Source organism: Indicator indicator, chromosome 4 (genome assembly GCF_027791375.1).
Source record: "Indicator indicator isolate 239-I01 chromosome 4, UM_Iind_1.1, whole genome shotgun sequence".
NCBI classification, from domain to species: Eukaryota; Metazoa; Chordata; class Aves; order Piciformes; family Indicatoridae; genus Indicator; species Indicator indicator.
Window position 1 is genome coordinate 44,861,173 of NC_072013.1, and position 21,303 is coordinate 44,882,475.

Consider the following 21,303-nt stretch of genomic DNA (forward strand, 5'->3'; position numbering starts at 1 on the left):
TGCTGACAGTCTCATCAGCATTCCTGAATGTGCTTCAGAATAAAGCAAGAGGCCTTCATAACAAAATGTGGGTGACACTGACACCCATGGTAAAAACATTGCAAAGTTGGGGGCAGGACACACATACAGACAGTTTGTAAACTGGGCATAATGTACACTTCTACAGAGACAAATATCAACAGGCCAGTTCAACTCCAATGCTGCAAAATGTCATTTCACAACCCAGGACAGGGTGCTGAAGAGTTCTGCAATAGTAATCAATCTGAAGCAGCTACAAAACTTCCAAGGGTGAATGACATTGCTCTGGGAGCTACATGCCAGCTCTGCTCCTAGTTCTAGAAGGACAAGTGTGAGATCTGCTCTGATGAAAAAAGTAATGGGACTGATAATGACATGTGCTGTCAGGACACAGCCTGCTGCTGGCATTTCGGCATCCTGATTTTCATCTGGTGACAGAACACACACACCCCAACACCAACAAAAAACAAACTGTTAAACAGAGACATGGAAAGTGATGGTCCTATCCAGATATGAAGCATGATAGATTGGACGGTATTTCAGCACTGTCTCACCTCTCCTATACGTTGTAGTACAGGGGTAAGAGGGAGATTCCATGGTTTTACAGGCCAGAAGACAGTTCAAAGATACTAATGGTGGAAGTCAAAGAAGATGCAAGGTAGTCATGCTAAAGAACAGGAAGTTGTTCCCTGATTATATCTTTTTAATGCAAGGTCAAGAGTTGTTGCAAGAGATAGAGCATAGCCTCTGCCAGATTATGGTATGACAATCCAGGAGGAAACCTGGATAGCAGCAAGGAAATAATCCGCTACTCTCTAAACAATTAACTTACGGCTTTTAAGTCAATACAGCCTATCTGCCAGACTGCTGTAAAGGTATCCTGGTTAACATTACAAAACCAAAACCCAACATGCAGCACCAGCACTGAGGATAGGCAAGCTGTTGTATCTCAGTGTCATTTCAAGAGCCACATACAGAAGTAGTGATGAACTCATTGTGATGCTGCTAAACTGAAGAATGGTTCCAGAACAGACATTACATCCACTATTACTAGTGGAAGCATTATTTCTAGAGGAACAAAGCTACATGACTCCTGCAGAACATCCACCTAAGTAAGAAAGGCACAGAATACTTTTTAAAAGCTTACAGAGAGTTTATTTACTACAAATAAAACCACTACACTGCTTTCGTTCTGTGGAAAGCAGCAAGCTAGTAAGAAAACTAAAAATTAATATATCTTAAATAGAAGCATCTAACAGCACAATCAGTGAAGAAAAGGAAGCAAATGGCTGGTAGTGCAGTAATCAAAAATACAAACATCAATTCTTTCTGGTTTCTATTATAAACAAACATCAGTTCTTTCTGGTATCTATTAGCATCCATCAGCATATGAAGACTGCAGTATTGGCATTATTCTCAAAAGAACAAAACATCCAGTAGATGTGCAGTAAACATGTCTTTGCAGCACAGTCTCCTTCTGCAGGTTCTTGGTATCATCTCAGAGCATCCTCTCTATTCCCTCTCAATTGTATTACATGCTGCAGCTACTTCTCAGTCTCTCTTCTACTCCGTCACTCTTTTCTTGTATTCTCACATTTCTGTCCATATTGGAAGTAGACGTCAAGGCTCCAGAAGAGGACACTGATGTAAAAACAAAGCAAGACAGAAGCTTATTAGATTTACTCAAATACCACAAGTGGAAACACTCCCCTTCCTCAACTTCCCATTTTTCCTTTCTATTTTGTTTTGGGCTTGTCCCACACCCCACCCTTTCCCTCTGGGAACTTCACATGGGCTGGTGCCAAAAAGAGCAGGAAGCTAGCTGTAGGTGGTGGAAGACACACACGGGGTACAAATTGAAAAGCCTAGCAAAAGCACAGTTATAATGGTGGATGCTTGTAGTTTTGACTATGCTTACTTTTTAAGGCAATCTAGGGTTCAGAAGGAATGAAGAGCTGCAGAGAGCTGTAGGACAGCCCACTTTATTATTTCCTTGTAAATGAAGGAACTCATCTAAATGGCTCAGAAATGGCACACAAAAGGCACATTACCAGAATGGAAGAAACAGTGTTTATGGAATCTTACTGCCTATCTGTAGTTTACTAAACTGTTTATATAAAGACTCTCTTACATAATCTAAACAGATGTTAAAAGACATTCAATACAAAACAAAAAAGACCCCAGCAGTCTCATGGGTGCTTGTAAGCCTCACTCACAATAGGTTCTGGTAAGTGAAATGCTTGGTATTTGTTACTGTAACCAATACCTGAAAATTTGCCTTAACAGAAAGAAGTAGTAAAACATATTTTAAAAAGTATCTCAATGCAATATATTATCTCTAGTAAAGCCCTGTATAAGTGCTTGCTTACTAAAACTACTGTTTTGATTCATAACTCATGATTTCTCCTGAATTAAAAACCATTACATCAGTAAAGTAAGAACTGCTTTTAGTAGCAGACTCAGTGCCCAAGTTTGCCCTGTTTTCTGCCTAAATGCTGTCAAACTTGTCCAGAACAAGCACAGGACTGTTTTCAAATTGGATGTAAAGAGGCATGCCAGAGAAGAACAACTTGGAAGAGAAAATACTTACCAGTGTTTCTGTTGCTTTCATTACTGCATCCTTCCCAAAATTCTTCACACAGTTTGAGGCTCTGACAGTAGCTTTGGAGATCTGTGCCCATTTCTTCTTGTTCCCCATTGTCCTCTTCTCTATTAAGGCCATGGAAGTTTCTTGTTTGTGTTTCACAGAGGACTACAGCGACGCTTCTATGGAAGACTCAATCAGGATCTTCATAGAAAGAGAAAACAGTTTCCACATTTCTTGTTCGAAGTCGTCAAACAGCAGTAGGTTCTCTTTCTCAGCACTGCTTACCATCCTTCTTGTAGCTATTTTATGACTGAACCTCTTCAGTATCTTCAAACAACTCTTGTTCTATTGTCGTTTATGGATGGATTTATACTATTTCTTCTGCCCTAGATGAGAAGGTCCAGTTTGTCTTTCCCAGGAGAACACGGTTTTGAAACACCCATCACTGAAGAAAGCCACAATCTAAATACATGGACTAGCAGAAACTAAGACCTTTTCCACAAACTTCTCTGTCAGCTTGGTTTCAGAATATAAAATTGTCTAGAGACCACTACTAATCCTTTCGAGATGTTGCATCAACAAGTAAGAGGAGCAGTGAGTAATCCATATTATTCAAGTAATGACACAGCAGCTTAAAGCCTTTGTATGTGGTATTACTTTATGAACAACAGTCTTGAACTCTGTTGGCTTACAACCAACACATGCACGAGTGCACTCAAACCTCAGCTAGCAAAAAATCAAGATTTGCAAATAATCTTCTAGTTTAGAATGGCCTAAAAACCTCAGAGCAAAACTCTAGTTAGGTTTGCTTAGCAAACATCGCAAATTCTGCTTTCTCCACAGGAAAATATATTCTAGCACCACCAGCTTTAAAGATTGTGTTAAACCCTGGCTTCCTCTTCCTACTGCAAGCTTTTGATGAAATACAGTTGACACAAATACACAATTAACTTTGTCCTGTCTGACCTGTTAGCAAGCACTGTATGATCCAAACACTATGGATCTCTACAGATAAAGTAAACACGCTCCAAAGAACAGCACACTAACAACTCTTATCTCAGCAGTAGTAGTTTCTCATCAGAGCACTACTTAACAACAGAGGCCACACTAAAGAACTGATTTACCAGAATTTAATTTACCTGAAACAGGTAGCAAGGTTGACTCTAATGAAAGGGTCAGGGGTCTCCATGAACAGAGAACTGAAAACATGAACAGGAACCATAGCATGTTCTTTCATAAGAAATACTTCTCTATGGGCAACACAACTTAAGCAAAACTGCTTTGCTGTATTCTCTATCAGAGAAAAGGTAATGATTTTATCTGCTGTGTTAACACTTACCAAGTATAGGGTTATATAAGCTGGTCTCCTTACAGATGTTTGGGAAAATAGAAGGTAAGTAGTATTTCTTAAAATTCGAGAATAAAAATGAAAATCCCTTTTCCTGGTTTTCCTTGTTCCTCCATTCTAAACTCTTAACCTTAAAAAAAAAGAAGTTGGGTAAATTAAATGTCTAGAAGTAGAAGAGAAAGACAACTGCTAAAATGTCTTTGTATATAAGCTATTTCTTTGGAACAAAATCATATGCATTTTAATAAACACTTTTAGAAAGATAGAATAGAAACTAGCTGGGAAATGTCAGTGAAATAAAGTCTGTTGTCTTCCAAAACACTGCTTCAAAATGAACCTGAACACATCAAATATTGAAAGTAATAGAAATACATCTGCTTTTATAGCCACCTTGCCAAGTCAAGGAGTAAACTCAAATGAATTGTTTTTAATAAAAACTTTTGCATTTTAAAAAGTTTTAAAAGAAAAGGACAATTACTCATGGCACTCTGAATATCTGACAGTTTATTTCAAACCACTTCAACTAACAAGTGTCCATGTATTTATTATAGCAGGTACTTGGATTAAATTGTGCAGTTGGCAATAGGAAACAAGTCTGTCAACCACAAGCAGAAGGTACAACTGTGTGTTAAATTACACAAATCTACTTTCATGGATCATGAGTGCTAAGCTTTTCTTATAATGAAATGTTTTCCCACTCGACAGCAGGCTAAGTACTCCTTAATAATAAACCAAACACAGTTTCCATCTTTGTCCTGGAGAATCCATCTGCCTGCAGAGCTGAGGAATCTGCCAAGTCTATCATAAATAAAATAAAGGAAGCTTTGCTGGTTTTTTTGGGGTGGGTTTTTTTTTTGTTTGGTTGGGTTTGGTTTTTTTTTTTGGCTTTTGGGTTTTCTTTGTTTGTAAATACAGCTTTTGTTTGCTTCCAACTGAGCTGGTCTGGCAAATTTAATGTTGGGGGGGAATTGTCAACCCACAACATGTTTGTTTGGGGTTTTTTGGGGGCGGTTGGAGTGTGTGTGTGTTTTGGGGTTGGTTTGTTTGGGGTTGAGTTTTTTGTTTGTTTATTGGAGTTTATTTTTTTCCCCTTTTCTACTCCTTACTCAAAATCCACAGTTCTACTATGATCTACTTTCAGGACAATGGGCCTTCAGAATGGAATATACATACACACATCTATATGCATCCCCAATATAATTCAACAGAATGGGTGACCAAGATGCAGAAATTAATGCCACAAAGTCCTTTGGCAAAACTTAGTAGCAAAGAAGTAACTATTTGGCTTGCAATTATCAGTGCCTCTAAAAAGTCTTCAGCAAAAGAATTTATAATTTGTTCACTATGTGAATGCTCTGACACCTGCCTTCTGACTTATCTAAATTTAATTATAATGCTACCAATTTATTACTGAGAGGGCAGTTGTCTTGAAGAAGACAGGGGATATTTTTATTCAAAGTGAACAGACTTTAAGCTTACTCTACAAGTCATAAGAATTATGCCCTTTATTCAAACTGGGAGATGCTGGAAGCAACACAATGAGGTTGCAAATTATTCCAACACTGCAAGTTCACAGCATGACAGCTAAAGGGAACTAATTGTTTTAAGATGGGCCATATTTGTGCACTGTCCATCTTCTCCAGAACCACCTCTAAAAATGTCTTATGGATATGCACTGAACTGGGTTCTGCAGGACAAATCTGACTTGTAGTCAGGTCGAACCCTGAAACACCTACAGCATGCCATGCAGTTTGCTAGGCATATGACAGCAAAGCAGGCTCAGAAGCAGGATGTGCTAGCTAGCCAGCAAATAAATTACATAAAACGTAATAGCTAGGCCACAGTTTTTGACAGAGACCTTGTCATGCCCTGTCCAAGACATTTCAAGTGAAGGACATAGCATGTGCCAGAGCTGCACACTGGAGACTAGATACTCATTCAAGTCTTCATTTTTTATACAGTTCAGCTCCATAACCTGCATTTTAGGTAGTTTGGAATCTGCAAGATCTTATTACCTAGTGTCCATACAGCAATGCCACTAAATCAGTGTAAACTCAGCAGTGCAGCTGCTTTCAAGCAAACATAACTGTTAAGCTTTGTCAGATCTGAAGTATCCCAAGTGTGTACTGGTTCCTACTGCTCTCTTTTGAAGAGGTTCACTTGCTCAGCTGTAGCAGTAATCCCAAATCTTCACAGTACAACGTACTGAATTATGTCTGATCTTACAAGTCTCCTAAAACTGAAGTCCTAGAAAGTACAGTTAAGATATCAGTAGGAGTCATGGCATCATCTCTGCAAGATCTGGGTATCTTGTTGATCAGAAAAAGAAAGCAACAGGGAGAAGAAAGGGAGGTGAAAATGGGAAGGGAGCTGGAATTTACATTGCTGGAAGCAAATGACAGGTCTTGTTTTCCCCATGCTACAATCTGATGCAAGATCCTCTGGTAATAGGCCTATGAATCTTCACAAAGAAAAGTGAAGATTTTCTAGAATTTTCTTTTTAGGAAGGACACTTGAGGGAGAGGCAAGGACAAGGAATGTTTAAAATATTTTAATATACCTTTGCAGTGCTACTTGTAAACGTCTTCTTGTGACAGATAAACAACAGGTATTAGTTTCATATTTGTTTTTCTGAAAACCATAAAACATACCTGAATTACTATGTATTTCAAAAGTGCTTCTAAGAAATAGCTTGTTAAATCTTCTTGTCCTTTATCTCCTGATTGTGGAGGCACAAGTGGAGTAATTTCCTCTATAGTTACTTGAGCTATTTAAAAAAAAAAAAAAAAGTAGTACATCTAACATTCAGACCATTTCTTCTCATGTATAAATATTTACCAAGTTAGGAAAGCAGAGATGTACTGGACTAAGCAAAGACAGTTACAGGCAAAACAATCCAACACAGATTAATGAAAATTTGGATAGTTTAGCTAATAAACTACCATGGAACTGATACATACATACATAAAAACACAGCAGATAATAACTAAATTCTCCCATGTGTCTTGGGAATCTACCTGCCAAGAAGAAATTTTTCCAGACGATGTAATCCATTTTTTTTGGAATTATTAATGTATGTAGCAAACTTTCATCTGCAGAGCTATTACACTGTAAAATTCCTCTGCCACATATTTCAGCAAATTTTCATTACCAGTCAAGGTGACACTGCTTAATTCTACAAGCAATGCTTGTTTCAGCTCTAAAACATTGGGTGGAGATGGGAAAAAAGGCAACAGCACTTCATGTTCAGAGGAAAACTCAGCTTCTTACTCACTGTTACATGAATGACCCCATCCAATTGGAATTAATGAGCTTAAAATCCTGCTAACAGGAATAAATGGGGCTAGGAGGAAAGAGGCTCCCTCCACAAAGCAACCAGTACCTCATACTTATTGCTAGAGTGAACAGTCAAAGGAAAAAACTGTCATAAGAATCATCTTAAGAGAAAAATCATCCTCACTCTGTTGATTAGGGTCAAGATAATAAACCTCACATTAAGAAAAAGTAACAAAACAAAATTAGAAAGTATAAAAAGCTGATTCCAGAACGCTCAAACCTTTCCACTGGAAAAAAAACCAAAACTTCTGTCCTCAGGTTTTGCCATTTTCAAGGTCCAATTCTTTTGAAAGATTTGGAGTCACAAGAATATCACAGCTTTAAACTGCCTGGTCAATTATTTGGCTCCACACATTGCCCTAACAACCACTCATTCTCCTGAAGGCTACTCCAGAAACTGCTTTGCTTAGCTTACTCTCTAAATCATGGCCAAAGCCAGAGCAAACACAAGTAGAGCCTGCCTGTGCCAGTTTGCAGCAGATGCAGCTTCTGACTAATTATGAAGAAGAATTACAAAACATTGGGCAGCTTATTTTCATCTGCTCTGTGTTAAGCTACTATAGCCATACCCTTTTTTTTTCTTTAATAAAAAAAGGCAAACCAATAACAATCCACCCTGACAAGAAAACAAAGAAACAAACGAAGAAAAGATAAAGGTGTTACTGGAAGACCTGAGAAACTGCCAGGAAACAAATTATGGCTCCATAATGTCCTTGGGTACATCTGTGTATTAGTCCTTTGTTACTTCTACTTGCCTTTTCTGTGCTAAGAATCAAATTACATAGAGAGATTTGAGGAGTATTACCAAACTACTTACTTTCTTGAACATTAAGTGGAGGGTTAATGAGATTATCTAGTGTTCGGGGCCCATACTCAGACTGTGGTGATGAAAATCCAGGAATCAAGCAAGAAAACATCCATAATTGTTCTTTACTACAGTTATTTTGGAGTGCTTGCAGCCACAAAAGAAAGAGACGCACACCCTCTCGCCGTATCTTAAAGGACAAAAGAAAAAAAAAAATGGAACCAGTTAACTTGTCCTGGAGGGAGGTGGGAAGTGGTAGAAAAGATGAGCATGGTATGACCACCAGCAGAGCCACACTCGCTCCTGCTGAAATGCAAGGACAGCCCTGGCACCTCCACTGCTGGTTGCCTCACCAAATCTCTTTCACAGGGTTTTCTCTAAAAGAAAAGGAAGAAAAGCAGCATACGTCTAGTCACTTGCCTGACTACAGCACTGCAAAGATGCCACATGAGATTTTCAGAAAATACAAAGACCATAATAAAATTTCTAAATGTGTTCATGAATTATAAACAGAGGGAGCTTTTTGCAGCAGCAGGACTCATGCTACCCTCTTCAATTCTTTCTTCAAGAAAGGTGATGGAGAATTTCAGCACCAGTAAAGCCTGTAAGTGGTTTACAGAGGAGTGGCATGGCTGTCTGCTACAATATCAAAACTATGTTACTCCTTGGCATAGACAACCTTCCACTTTTAAGACAGCCTGAACCCCAAAACCACACACACACACACACACACAAAATCACCCTTATGTTCTTATTTGCATTTTTAAGTGTTTTAGACAAAAGTAATATGCAGATGTTCCCAATACCTTTAATGAATTTCCAGTGTGAAGAAGCTTCTTTAAAATCAATCCTAAAATGAAGGAAAAAATATATATAGAGAGAGACATTAATATATACACAATAATATATATTAAAATATATGATATATGGTTTTTTGTTCTTTATTAAGATGTCAAGAGTTCTCGGTCAGACTTGATAGTAACTTTTAAACAAGTCCTTGGCAATCTCCAGTTTAATCTTGGTGAACTTGATACCCTCAGGCAACATTCTCAATGCCAGAAGGCAAAAAAGAAAACAAAGATCACCTTTCTTTCATACCTTCCTCATAACCCATAACATCCTTCCCCCAGGACTTTTTGGAATATGTACATGAAAAATAAATTATTATCAAGTCAATAATGTGCATAGCATCAGCATTCCCCATTTACAAACACAGATATCACCACAACTTTGAAATTTATTACTGAAAGAATTAAACATATTACAAAGCAACTTTCCACCTGCCCTTGTTCCTTTTCAGCCACTGCTCTACTTCCAGATTCTCAGACTTAATTTGATCTAGAAGAGCATTCATTACATTGGTGGGGTTATTTGTTTTGTTTTCTTTTATTTTTCCTTCCCCTAGCTTAGTTTCAAGAGTCTTTGTAATAGGGAAGCCAATGGAATGAGTATCTGTCTCAGTTGCTCTGATTCACAATGGGTTGTATTAGGTTATTCCAGACACGTCCCTGTTATGTCATTTAAGGGTTAAAAAAATGAGTAGCACAAATTACCAATAGCTACTAATAAAACAATAAGATATAAAAAGGTGGGGGGGAGGGAAATCAACTTACCAATACTATGAAATTGCCATCTCTGATGAATCCTTTCTGGAAGGAGTTGCAAAATTTTCTACAAAAAAACAGAACCCAGGGATGTGTGTTGCAAAGAGCACCCTCGGAAGACCAAACAGTGCCTTTCACAAAGGCAACAGATCAGAAGCTGAAGAGTTAATAAGAAAATTTCCACACTGCTTTCCCTGGAATCACTACTGTCCTCTCAAGACAATCCCATTCCTAATGCTAGGAAACCCAAAGGCTCCAACACACTGTCTGGCAAGTCCTTCACTAGAGACTTCAGATGTTACCACAGTTTATCTGGCACCACTCCCTCTCCACTGGATATTGCTCATAGCATAGGGAGCAGAATGGGATGAGTGTCTGTCTCAGCTGCTCTGGTTCACAACAGGTTGTACTAGGTTATTCCACCTTCATAGTGACTTTGGTTAGGATGCCCAGCTGTCAACTTGCCTCTGTGGCCCAAGCAAGCATTTGCTTCAGCCTGCTCAGAGGGGTCATGAGCTCCAGCAATAATAGTGTAAAGCCTCTCCAGATAGATTAGTGGACAATCATCTTTCGATGGTAAGGAACAGAGCAGAGATAGTGACAGAAAGTTAAAAATCTGTTATGTTGCACTTCAGTGTTTATGCTGGAGGCACTAGCATTCATTTCCCAAATGATTTCCTGGCTGTGGCCCTTCAGCAGCCTGTGCAACTGCTTCCAAAGAACAGGTCATCTACTGTCCCTTCATGAAGGAACTAGCAAACAAATAAATTCGCTCTTTTCAGATTCATTCCACTTGTTACAACTAACTCTCCAGTTTTAAGCATAAACGTACCTTACTAAAAAAAAAAAAAAAGACACAAAAAATACCTCCCAAAAGCCCCTGTGAATTTGTACTCAACCATATGATAAGCATTCATCAGCTTTCAAATTTTGCCTATTTTTAAAAAACACAATCCTTGCTCTGCATTTAGAAGCCTCCACTGAAAAACAAAAGACACAAGCTTGACATTCTAAGCTATTTCGAAACTACATTCTCTGCTCAGAAATGTTCTGATTTCATTAAATTGGTTTCTAAGTTTCTTAATTAAGTCAAGATGTGCTTTTTGTAGTGCTGTTGTAAAAGGCTATTTTCACATAACAAATCTTTTTGCAAATAACAGGGATCTATGAAAGTTTAATTCTGCAGTAGTCATCTATTACGAGAAAAATCAGAGATAACATGCAATCAACAGCTCAAAAAGATCATGACTAATCATGATCACCTTTCCAAGAATTTCAAAGTGTATAACACATTTGAAGTGTGGGGGAAGAAATGCCATGAATAATGGCAAAACAATGAACTATCTGCAGATGGAGAAAATATCTTGAATTTCCAGTTAAGACATCTTCCTGCAAAACTGCAAGTCAAATTCTTTTTCTTCTCACACAAAGCACACATGTTCAACCTTAAGCAACAGGGAAAAGGAATGCAATTCAATATAACATGTATTTCTAGGCAACTGTAGAACAGCTGTATTGTTATTAACAGGACTTAAGTTGAAGTAAAAAAAAATTCATACAGGAATAGTTAAGTCATCTTACCTCAAAAATAAAAAGAATAGAATCTAATTCTTCTCTCTGAGACTTGTGACCTAGACACAGTTAAAAATAAATAGAAGAGGCATTTTAATTATCAAAACAAAATGTAAACACAAAGATCCTTAGATGTAGAGAACAAAGCCATGCATTCCTACAATCATAATTTTGCACTCCTTCTGCAAATAAAAAGTACATTTCATAGGTAAGGTTTATAACAGTTTGTATAACTTCCTATTACGGCATCAACAGTTACACAGTATCTTTCTGAACAAAAGAAAACTTAGAATAATTCTGCAGAACACAGAAGTGTAACACCTGAAGAATCCTCACTTTGCAAATAAAGCAAAACCAGTCAGAGACTAAACATTCCTTGCTTACCTCTACTGCATGCACCTCTAATTGCTCTGATTTTATTTGCAAAGTCAGTGCTTATGCATATTTCTGCACAGCCAATATTGCCATTTGTGACCACAGACACATGGCTTATTTCTCATATCCTGCTTCACTTTACAACAAAAACAAAAGCACCAAGACAGAAAGTGTTCTATTTTATATGCTTACCTTTTTGCTTAAGGCCTACTTCAATAGTCACAAAGTTTTCAAAGAACACATAATATATATGAGAGAAATGGAGGTCGAAAAACTGTTTGAGATCGATTGATTCTGCATTCTCTGAAAAAAAGAACAGAACATTGTTTTTCTTTCTTTGAAATATTCAATGTCAACCACAGCATAACATTATCCAGGAATAAGAAATACAGATATTAAGAAGAAAATAATTGGTAAAGAAGTAGTTCTTGAGGTTTTCATTGTTTTGAACTGAAGGCTATGAAATTCAATATGGCATGCCAGAAGTGCCTAACCAATTTTAAAACAGGAAGCAGTGTCTTCTTGCACACTTACTGCTTGCCTGACAGGAATGCCTGCAAACCCCAGTCAGGAACCAAGAATTCCTTCAGGACTAGCACTGTACAGATGAATGCTGTTTTGATTGTTAATTTAACAGAAATAAAGCTAATTATGCTGTCCAAAGTCTATAACAGAAAGATCATCACTGTCCCCACCTGTCATTACTAGATATAACTAAGCTTACTTAAGTGGTAGAAGGATGGTGAGGATCACCTCTGCTCCAGAGAGAAAGAAGGTTGGGAGGAAGTAAACAGCAGCACTGGATTCCCACTGCTGCCTCCTTACTTCCTCCAAGATCTAACATGCATTTTCCTTTCCAGTCTGGCCCAGTCCCACTACTTTGACAATGCAGTTTCAGGAAATCAGGAGCTGGGATCTCAGGGATACCTTGAGGTGGAAATATCACTGTGACTATAGAGGGATGTCCTTTCTTGTATACTGTGGGCTATCTTGTATACTGTAGACTATCTTCCCATTATTTTTGTGCAAATCCTCAGTTAAAGAAACATAATTTATCTAGATTAATTTTAAATTTATTCTTTTAATCAATTCTTTCAAGCCTTAGTATACACTGAGCCAAAAAGCACTCGCTGTCCTTCTATTTAACTACATGAGTCTAGAGAAACTAGGTGGACAGAACAACGGTATAGAAGCAGAGGAACAGAGAAACAGTACTTTAAAAGGAGAAGGTCCACCCGTTCAGAATATTAATCCAAAACAAACAAAAAATAATCCTAAAACCATGAAGAAAGGTAAGGCAAAAAAACTCCAAAGAACTTTATGGTGTTCACCAGCTCTATATACAGAGGCATCATCTCTCTCTATAGAGGTATCTTTTTTAAGTGCCCTCCTAATTCTTTATTGGATTTTTTTTTTAACCCTTTTAAAAATGACATCAATATCTATCATCTCACATGACTGGATATACAACTGATACAGTATAAAGCACAGAAAGAATCAATTGAAAGGATGGCCAAAAGCATGGTATATTTTCAATTAGATTTTATTATGTGCCTCTAGAGGGCTCTCAATGTAATTTTATCATGAATCTTGCTGTAAGTTTCCAATACATGTTTAATTTTTCTGCCAAAGTCTTACATAATCACTACAGGGGAGCCAGAGTGCCCTTAAAAAAGACAGAACTATATTAACAGTTAAGAGCAACTCTTACAGCAAGGTGGCTTAGCTAGCAATGACCTGAGTGGTCCAGAACAGTGAGCACATGCCTGATCGTCTACAGGATTAGCAAACCTCCAGTTTTGCAGAAACTGCTACACCACTTACAGATCAGCAGTTAAATGTTAGAGTTTAAAGTTGGAAATAGTAAAGTAAGGACAAGGGGTGGAAAAAAATCCATTTCCAAAGCAGGTGGTCAGGGCAAGTGCACAAGAAATGGAGTTACGACTAAAGCACAGGCACAACTATTACAACCACTTCCACTCATGGGGCAGAACCCTGAGTTCTACACTGTGGACAAGAAAGTAGAAGCAGAAAGCAAATCCAAAGGGTTTCAGGAGAATTAAGAGGAAAAAGAAAACAATGACTGAGAGCTTTGGGAGAAGGTGGCAGAAGATAATAACCTTTTAATCTGTATATTTAACTGTTCAAATGCATTGCACATAGAAAGCACTGCAATGTAATGCAGAAAACAGCAGTTCCAAACCTAAAGGGATCTGAAGCAGTTAAATAGAGCCTCTGCCAATCAACACACAAGAATACAGTGTTTTTGCAGGCACATAAAATGTTTCATTTCCTGAAATAGGCCCTAATTCTTTCCCCAGGCATGGGTCAACTCTGAAGCAGACAAAAACCCAAATCAAATGTGTTCTTAAAGGACTCAATCTTAACCCAACAGTTTGTAGGCAGACTTATATTATTAACACCCAATTAATACTAAAAGCATACCTTTTACTTCACTTTCATACTTTTACTTAATAGAATTTTGTCCTGGCATTATCTTAAGAAAATTCCCCCCACCCCCCAACCCACAAACTATTTCTGTTAATGCTTGAAAACAGCTTTCCTTCCAAGGGGAGGGAAAACACACTTGTGTATATGCTAGGCTTGCTACCTAGAGCAAAAAAGCATCTGCTCATCCATCGAATGACACCTATAGTCATTCAGTAAGCTGATGGTTCAGAAATTTGGAACCTTGCATTAGTCAAGAAGTCTAAAGCTGACAAAAAACTATTGCAAGGGAAGTTGATGGGGGAAGCAGATACAGCATAGAAATCATAGAATCACTAAGGCTGGAAAAGGCAGCCTGTTCCAATGCCTCACTATTCTCTCAGTAAAGAGGTTTTTCCTAATATCCAGTCCAAACCTCCCTTGGCACAACTTAAACCCATTTCCTCTCATCCTACGGCTAGTTACTTGGGAGAAGAGACCAACACCAGCCTCTCTACAACCTCCCTTCAGGTAGTTGTAGAGAGCAGTAAGATCTCCCCTTAGCCTTCCCTTCTCCAGGCTGAACAACCTCAGCTCCCTCAGCTGCTCCTTGTATGATGTGCCCTGCAAACACGCCCCCCCTCCGCCCCACCCAGCCTTCTTGTTCTCTGGACATGCTCCAGGACCTCAATGTCTTTCCTACACTGTGATGCCCAGAAGTGAACACAGTACTCAAGCTGCAACCTCACCAGTGCTGAGTACAGGGGCACAATCACTTCCCTACTCCTGCTGGCACACTGTTTCTGATACAGGCCAGAATGCCATTGGCATTCTTGGCCAGCTGGACACACTGCTGGCTCATGTTCAGCTGGCTGTCCACCAGCACCCCCAGATCCTTTTCCAGCAGGCTGCTTTCCAGCCATGCTTCCCTGAACCTCTAGCGTTGCTTGGGGTTGTTGTGACTAAAGTGCCAGATTAACTTGGTCTTGTTAAACCTCATTATCTTGACCTCAGTTCATCAATTTAATCTATCCAGGTATCTCTGCAATGCCTTCCTACCCTAAGGTAGACCTTAGAAGAGTCTGATCTGGAAATAATCTAGTTTGACCACATGCATACATCAGCTATATCTATAACGAACAGACAATCCATGTAACTAATACATGCACAGAGAGACTATTGCCTTCCTTGATTAACATTGAAAATTCCAGCTGCAAGCTGCTGTTACAGCTTTCTTCATTAATTAAAGATCTGATTTTTTTTCTCTGTAATATTCAGTTCACCTTTCTCCTTGTGATCAACTAAAGATAGAGCTATTCAATTCTCTCATCTTAAACCCTTTTCGCCAACACTGTGTCTTCTCTGTGTCCTCCCTAAGTATCATGAATGCTGCATACAGAGGTCAACATAATTTTCTCTCTAAGGAGCATATGTATGTCCTTTTCAGAGCCTTCAATTGGGAATTTGAAGGAATTTGCTTTGACTACTTCAACTTTTCTGCCTTTTTAAGAGAAGGGACACAGCCTTCTTTTTACCTGAAGTACGATTACACAGAAATAGGCTTTCCTCCCTAACTTACAGACCATTTATTTTTAAAGAACTTTGTATTCTCTTACCATGTATCATGTAATACAAATTAATATATTCCTTGTGCTCCGAGTACTTATGCCCACACCAAGAGAACGGAAAGACTCAGAAATAGATTTGGCACCATATAACATAGCTAGAAAAGTTTCTCAGAATAGGAGAGGAGGAAATGGGACATGACTGTAGTCCAACAATGTGAACATTAAAGCTTCTACTCTACAAAGCATAGTTCCAGTGCACTAAAATCCAGATTTCCAGCATCATTTATGAAAGCTGTTTGTCAAGAAAATGGAAGTTCTCTTCACAAGTCACAAAAGCAAGAAACACCAACCTTTGATTGTCAGTTTTTACTTTATTTTCTGTAACTTAAAAGTTGGTATAAATTAATCTCTGCGTTAATTCTGTGTTCAGTGGTGCTTTCTGGGTTTTTTAAGAAAAAAGTTACATTTAGGCACAAAATGACACTATACAGCTGCTCTGTCCTTTTCTTCCTCCCACATCTTTTCTAAAGGTAGCTTCAGCTTTGTCTTGGGTCAGCCTCAAGCAGGTAAGTTACTTTTTTTTTTTAAGTTTTAAAAACTGTATTCAGCTTATATATTTCTGTTCTATTTTAATGCAGGAAATAGAGAACAGAACTAGACTAGTTATCTAATCTATTTGCATGACCTGCATTACAAAAGCATTCAAGTACCAGATCAACTGAAATTCCTATTTCCATTAAACACACTGAAATTTGGAAGTTCTGCCATTCCCCAATATATAGACTGGGGCTGAAGCAAAGGAGGACTAAAGAAAAAAAAACAACAACCACCAACCCCACAACAACAAAACACACAACACAAAAACCAAACCAACCAACCAAAAACCCAAAACAAAAAAAAACCAACACAAAAAAATCCACCAAAAGAAAGAAAACAACCCACGCAAAAAAAAAAAAAAAGAAACAAACACCAAAACCACACCTCAACAAAGCCCACAAACAAACCCAACCAATAATAATTAAACAAAATCCCACTTCACCTACCAATTTCTGTGCTTACATGTAACTGTATTTTTAGGAACCTACTTTCCTATACTTTCAAGTGGCCAACTCTTCTTAGGAACTTATTTTCATGTATTTTTAAACGGTCAACTCTTTTGGAGGTTATTGCTCAAGATTTTCTGAAAGGTAACACTCTTTTCAGTTGTTAAGTTGTAAGTGCCCACAGAGATCATTTTAGGAAGAGAACATTCTCTTTTTCTTGAAAAGAAATTGTTCTGCCACACAACTCTGCCCCAGAGTAAACTCATTTGCCCCAATGCTTTTATTGTTGTTCAATTATCAGCACATTCCTATTTAAGCAGGAATAATTCACATCCACAAAAGTATTTAAATAAAAATGGAAGTCCTTAATATTACATGGTATAAGGAGGATACTATTTGAATAGCATATCATATGTAAAACAGTAAGAGTACCATCTCAGAGAGCTTAAAAAAACAAATAAATCACTTTGTCAGATGTAAAGCAGAAAAAGCAACACACACTTTTTTTACTGTATATTTGAACTTGTAAGAGATCATCTGAGCCAGATTATTCAAAGCTACCAAGTTTGCACATACAATGCTCCAAGCCTCTGTAGGAAGAGGATGTCTGTGAGCTTTAACTTATACACAAATTTGTTCTGTTTATTTTCTTCTCTACATATTACTCTACGAATTATCATAAACTAATCCACAACAACTATTATGTATTTATAGATTAGTTGAGTTAGAAAGGGAAACAGAGCTATACTATTTAGATGATTAAAATATTAAACCAAGTAAACTTGTACTTTTGGTATAGCATAGAACTTTAAAGGTAAACAATCAAAAAAACTTAAACCCAAGATCTTAGACATATATTAACTTTTCTGAAGTGAACATTACCATCCGCCGGTTCACATAAATTGTTGCAGAAATTTAGCACCAGCATTTAACAGGATAGTCTACATCATTGCAGACTGAGATGTTGTTCAGTTTTAAGCCTTTTAGAACTGCATAGAATTATCTATCTATACCACCATATAGTATAATGAAAACATTACCCTGTTGGATTCCAAGATTTACTGGCTTTTAAGTCACCTTCTCTCCTCCTTACCCAAAAATTAAGTACAATGACAACTGTAGCAAACAATGACCTGGAATTCGGCCAGACTTCCAGTTCTGTTTCTGTAAAGCCCAGGCCTGCTACAGACTGATGTGTTCAGTATCAACTCTTGTAACAAACTGGTGCTACTTGAAAGCAAGAAGTTTCTGAGTGCCCTCAATTTCAGCTGGCCAGTAGAACTTAGCCATTCTTAATTGTTCAACCTGAAAAAAATAACATCTGCTTTACAGCAAAGCAGTACAGAGGTTGAGTTACATATGGCCAGTCTCTCCAACAGAAGAGCATGTCGTTTAGAAAAGTTAAGTGGAAAACCTCCGGAACTAAGTGCTGGCTCTGGCATAGTTACCAGACTGTCAAAGTGAAAGAGACCTGATCACAAACCACAACGTTTCAAACAGTGAGCTACAAATGTAAATCTACTCAGTAAGTGCTTTATATTAGCCCTTACCGTCTCAGAACACTAACAGCTATAAATAACAAAAGTCAATCTTTTTAAAAAGGTAATTTTGTCAAAGTATTTTTGAGGTTTTTGGTACTGAGAAAGGAGCACTTTTCAATAAATCTTTTAATGGCTTATATTTTGCATCTAAGTCTGAACTGACCACCACCATTTTTAGATACAAATATAGAAGAAAAATAAAATAATCAAAAAATCACAAATGAATAAGCAGGTTAACAGCACCAATGAATATCTACATATAGACCACTACAAATTTCAAAACTGGTGCTCCATAGGAATTAGTAGAAGCAGCTAACAGCTCTCCCATCTAATTCTTTCAGGTTGCTTGCAGACTTCAGAAGAGTTAAAACCAGTAAACTTTAAAGAACTGCTTCCACAACTCAGGCATGTTCCAGAACTGCTTCCACAACTCAGGCATGTTCCAGAACTGCTTCCACAACTCAGGCATGTTCCAGAACTTAACGCTTTTATTTAAGCGACCCGAAACACTTCCCTAGTACTTATTTTCATGCCGAAACTGCCACATGCTAAACTCCCACAGACCTTTTCTTCACTTGCAAACGGTCAAAGTCGTCCCTTTGTCTAGCCTGGGGCTTTGATCCGGCTCCAGCCCTTACCCTTGCAAGCCAGCACTGGCCACGGCTGCTCTCTGCAATTCTGAGTGTACCATTAACAAAAATCCCAAAGCAAAGCAATTTCCTCCCCCTTTCTCCTGGCCAAAATAGAACAGAATGGCTTCGAGGTTAAGTCAAGTTTACTTTCTTAAACTGCACTCAACCAACCCACAGCGAAATCTATGAATTACAGCAGTGACATGTCCTCTGCAGTCAGAGCTACAAAGAAACAGGGGGGGGGATTAATCTAAAACTGTTGTCCAAAATAATACAGCTTTGCACATCCATAGAAAATTCTGGAACAGTTACCTCCAAAGAAAATTCCAGACAGCTAGTTATGCTGCAGCTTCTCACTTGCCTCTCACTTCAATGACCATAAAACATTTTTCATTTATTACAGCATGGTATGTAAGTGATAGCAGAATGAGTGATGTTGATGAGGTTGAGCAGTGAATGCTATCCATCTGAAGCATTAGGGCTGGCTGCCAGTGAAATAGATTTCTAAAATTAAAATCCCTTTAAACAAATGCAATCTCTGTTTAAGTATATTGTTTAATATTAAACAATAGAACAGAATGGATGTCCAATGCAGCCTGTTTCATTCTCTCCAGTATAGCTTGACTTTTCCCTTTCAGAGATCACTTCCATGAGATTTTTGAGCATTAACCAGCCACCAAAACCAACAATAGTAAAACCCCCCACACCACACTGCAAATACTCCCTTCTCTTTGCATTACATTTTATAGGCATTCTCTCCAGAGATACATGCAGTTTATTTTTAAGACATCTGAAGCAAATGAAGTAATTAATGAGAAATAAGATGCTCCTTTTTCCTTTACTTTCCATTATAACTTCTACACTACAGAAAAATAAAGAATGGAAAAAAAAAAAAAAAGGAAAAAATTCTCTTAAGAATTCAGACCCAAAAGTAAATCTTAAACCAAGTATATTCGTATATTCGATTTTCTTGCTTGCACACAGTAAGATTATGCAGAAATAATTAACTATTTATGGCCTGTAGTAGTTTTTTGTATATACATGCACATGTTTACATATTCTAACTGAAACTACAAATTCAACAGATAGCAACATCTGCTATCAGAACAATGCAGTAAGTTAATATTGATAAGGTGTCACATTATGAAAGGGTCCTATATCTAGCTGCCTGAATTATTTATAGAGTTCTCAAAACACTGTTTTAACAAAAGGACAAATCAAGCATGATCTGATACTTGAAGCATTATTAGATTTTTTTTTAAAAGAATCATCATTTTAAAAACATGGAATTTCATTTTGATGTTGAAATTTGATTAAACAGTGCAACACTGATTATGAGAATGATGCAACACTATTTCCATGTTATTTCTCCTTAATGATCCTAAAAAATGCAGTTAGCTTCTAATTCACTGGAACTATTAAAAATATCCATTTTCTGTAAAGTCACAGGCTTCATGCTGCAGGCAAGACCGAATTTCATAGGGTACACTGTGTGCCTCCATTTGCACCTGCTAGGAAAGTCTCAGCGATCACACCTGCACTGACTGCAGCTGGCAGCTCTCCTTAGAGCAGGGCCTCCCTTCTGACAATGCCAAGCCACTGCCATACAGGCCCTAAAAGAATCCCATTTTACAGCCCCACTCAAGGTTGATATGCATCAATCACTGCATACATGCATAGCTCACAGTAAGCAAAACTGTTATAGCCTTTCTAGTGTACAGAAACAGTTTGATAAAAAGTCACGTACTGACCAAGATAACATGAGGGAACTGCGTAAGACTTCCAGAACTAAGAAGCAAAAAAAAAAAAAAAAGCAAGCAAGTAAAGAAAAACATCTCCCCCGAAACAAACAAACCAACCAAAAACCCAAGTAACAACAAAAACACAAGCAATCAAAAAAATCCCAAAAAATACAAACAAAAAGCCCTCCAAAACCCAACAAACAAAAATGCCAGACAAAACAAAACAAACAAACAAACAAACAAACAAAAACAACAACCAGGGAGGATGAACACTTCCCTAGGGGAAGAAACTATTGTACCTCAAAGAATCAGATAGCTCCAGCTGTTTCAAGAAAAACTGTGCAGCAGGAAAACAACAAAAAGCAGGTCACCTTCACTCACGGATTGCTATGTCCCAGGATATGAGACTTCAATCTCTTCCCATGTTTTGTTTTGGGCTTTTTAGCATTTCTTAGCAATAGTATTTATCACTACTTGGAGGTCTCCTAAAGGCTTTAACCTTTATTAAAAAAACCTTATGCTTGTGACATGCATAAATTGATCACATATTTACTTCCACAAATAATTTAATCAATTCTGAGTGAGTCAGCTGAATTTCACTGAATATTCCTTAGTTCCTGAATTACAAACAAGGTTGAATAGAGGCATACTGAAGAACTGCAGAGAATCAGAGGCAGGAGTACCGAAGTGGCAAAGAGCAGTTTT

General features: G+C 37.8%; 1 protein-coding gene across 5 annotated transcripts in view; it reads right to left on the minus strand.

Moving 5' to 3' along the window:
• Positions 1 to 21,303, minus strand: part of RALGAPA1 (Ral GTPase activating protein catalytic subunit alpha 1) — a 130,613-nt gene that overhangs the window by 105,689 nt on the left and 3,621 nt on the right. For all 5 annotated transcript variants that reach the window (XM_054400319.1, XM_054400320.1, XM_054400317.1 and 2 more), the window contains exons 2-8: positions 11,838 to 11,948; positions 11,280 to 11,329; positions 9,708 to 9,765; positions 8,901 to 8,944; positions 8,107 to 8,284; positions 6,605 to 6,720; positions 3,945 to 4,083 (exon numbers count right to left, since the gene is read on the minus strand). In XM_054400319.1, coding sequence (XP_054256294.1) covers positions 3,945 to 4,083; positions 6,605 to 6,720; positions 8,107 to 8,284; positions 8,901 to 8,944; positions 9,708 to 9,765; positions 11,280 to 11,329; positions 11,838 to 11,948 — 696 coding nt within the window. The remainder of the gene's footprint in view (positions 1 to 3,944; positions 4,084 to 6,604; positions 6,721 to 8,106; positions 8,285 to 8,900; positions 8,945 to 9,707; positions 9,766 to 11,279; positions 11,330 to 11,837; positions 11,949 to 21,303) is intronic.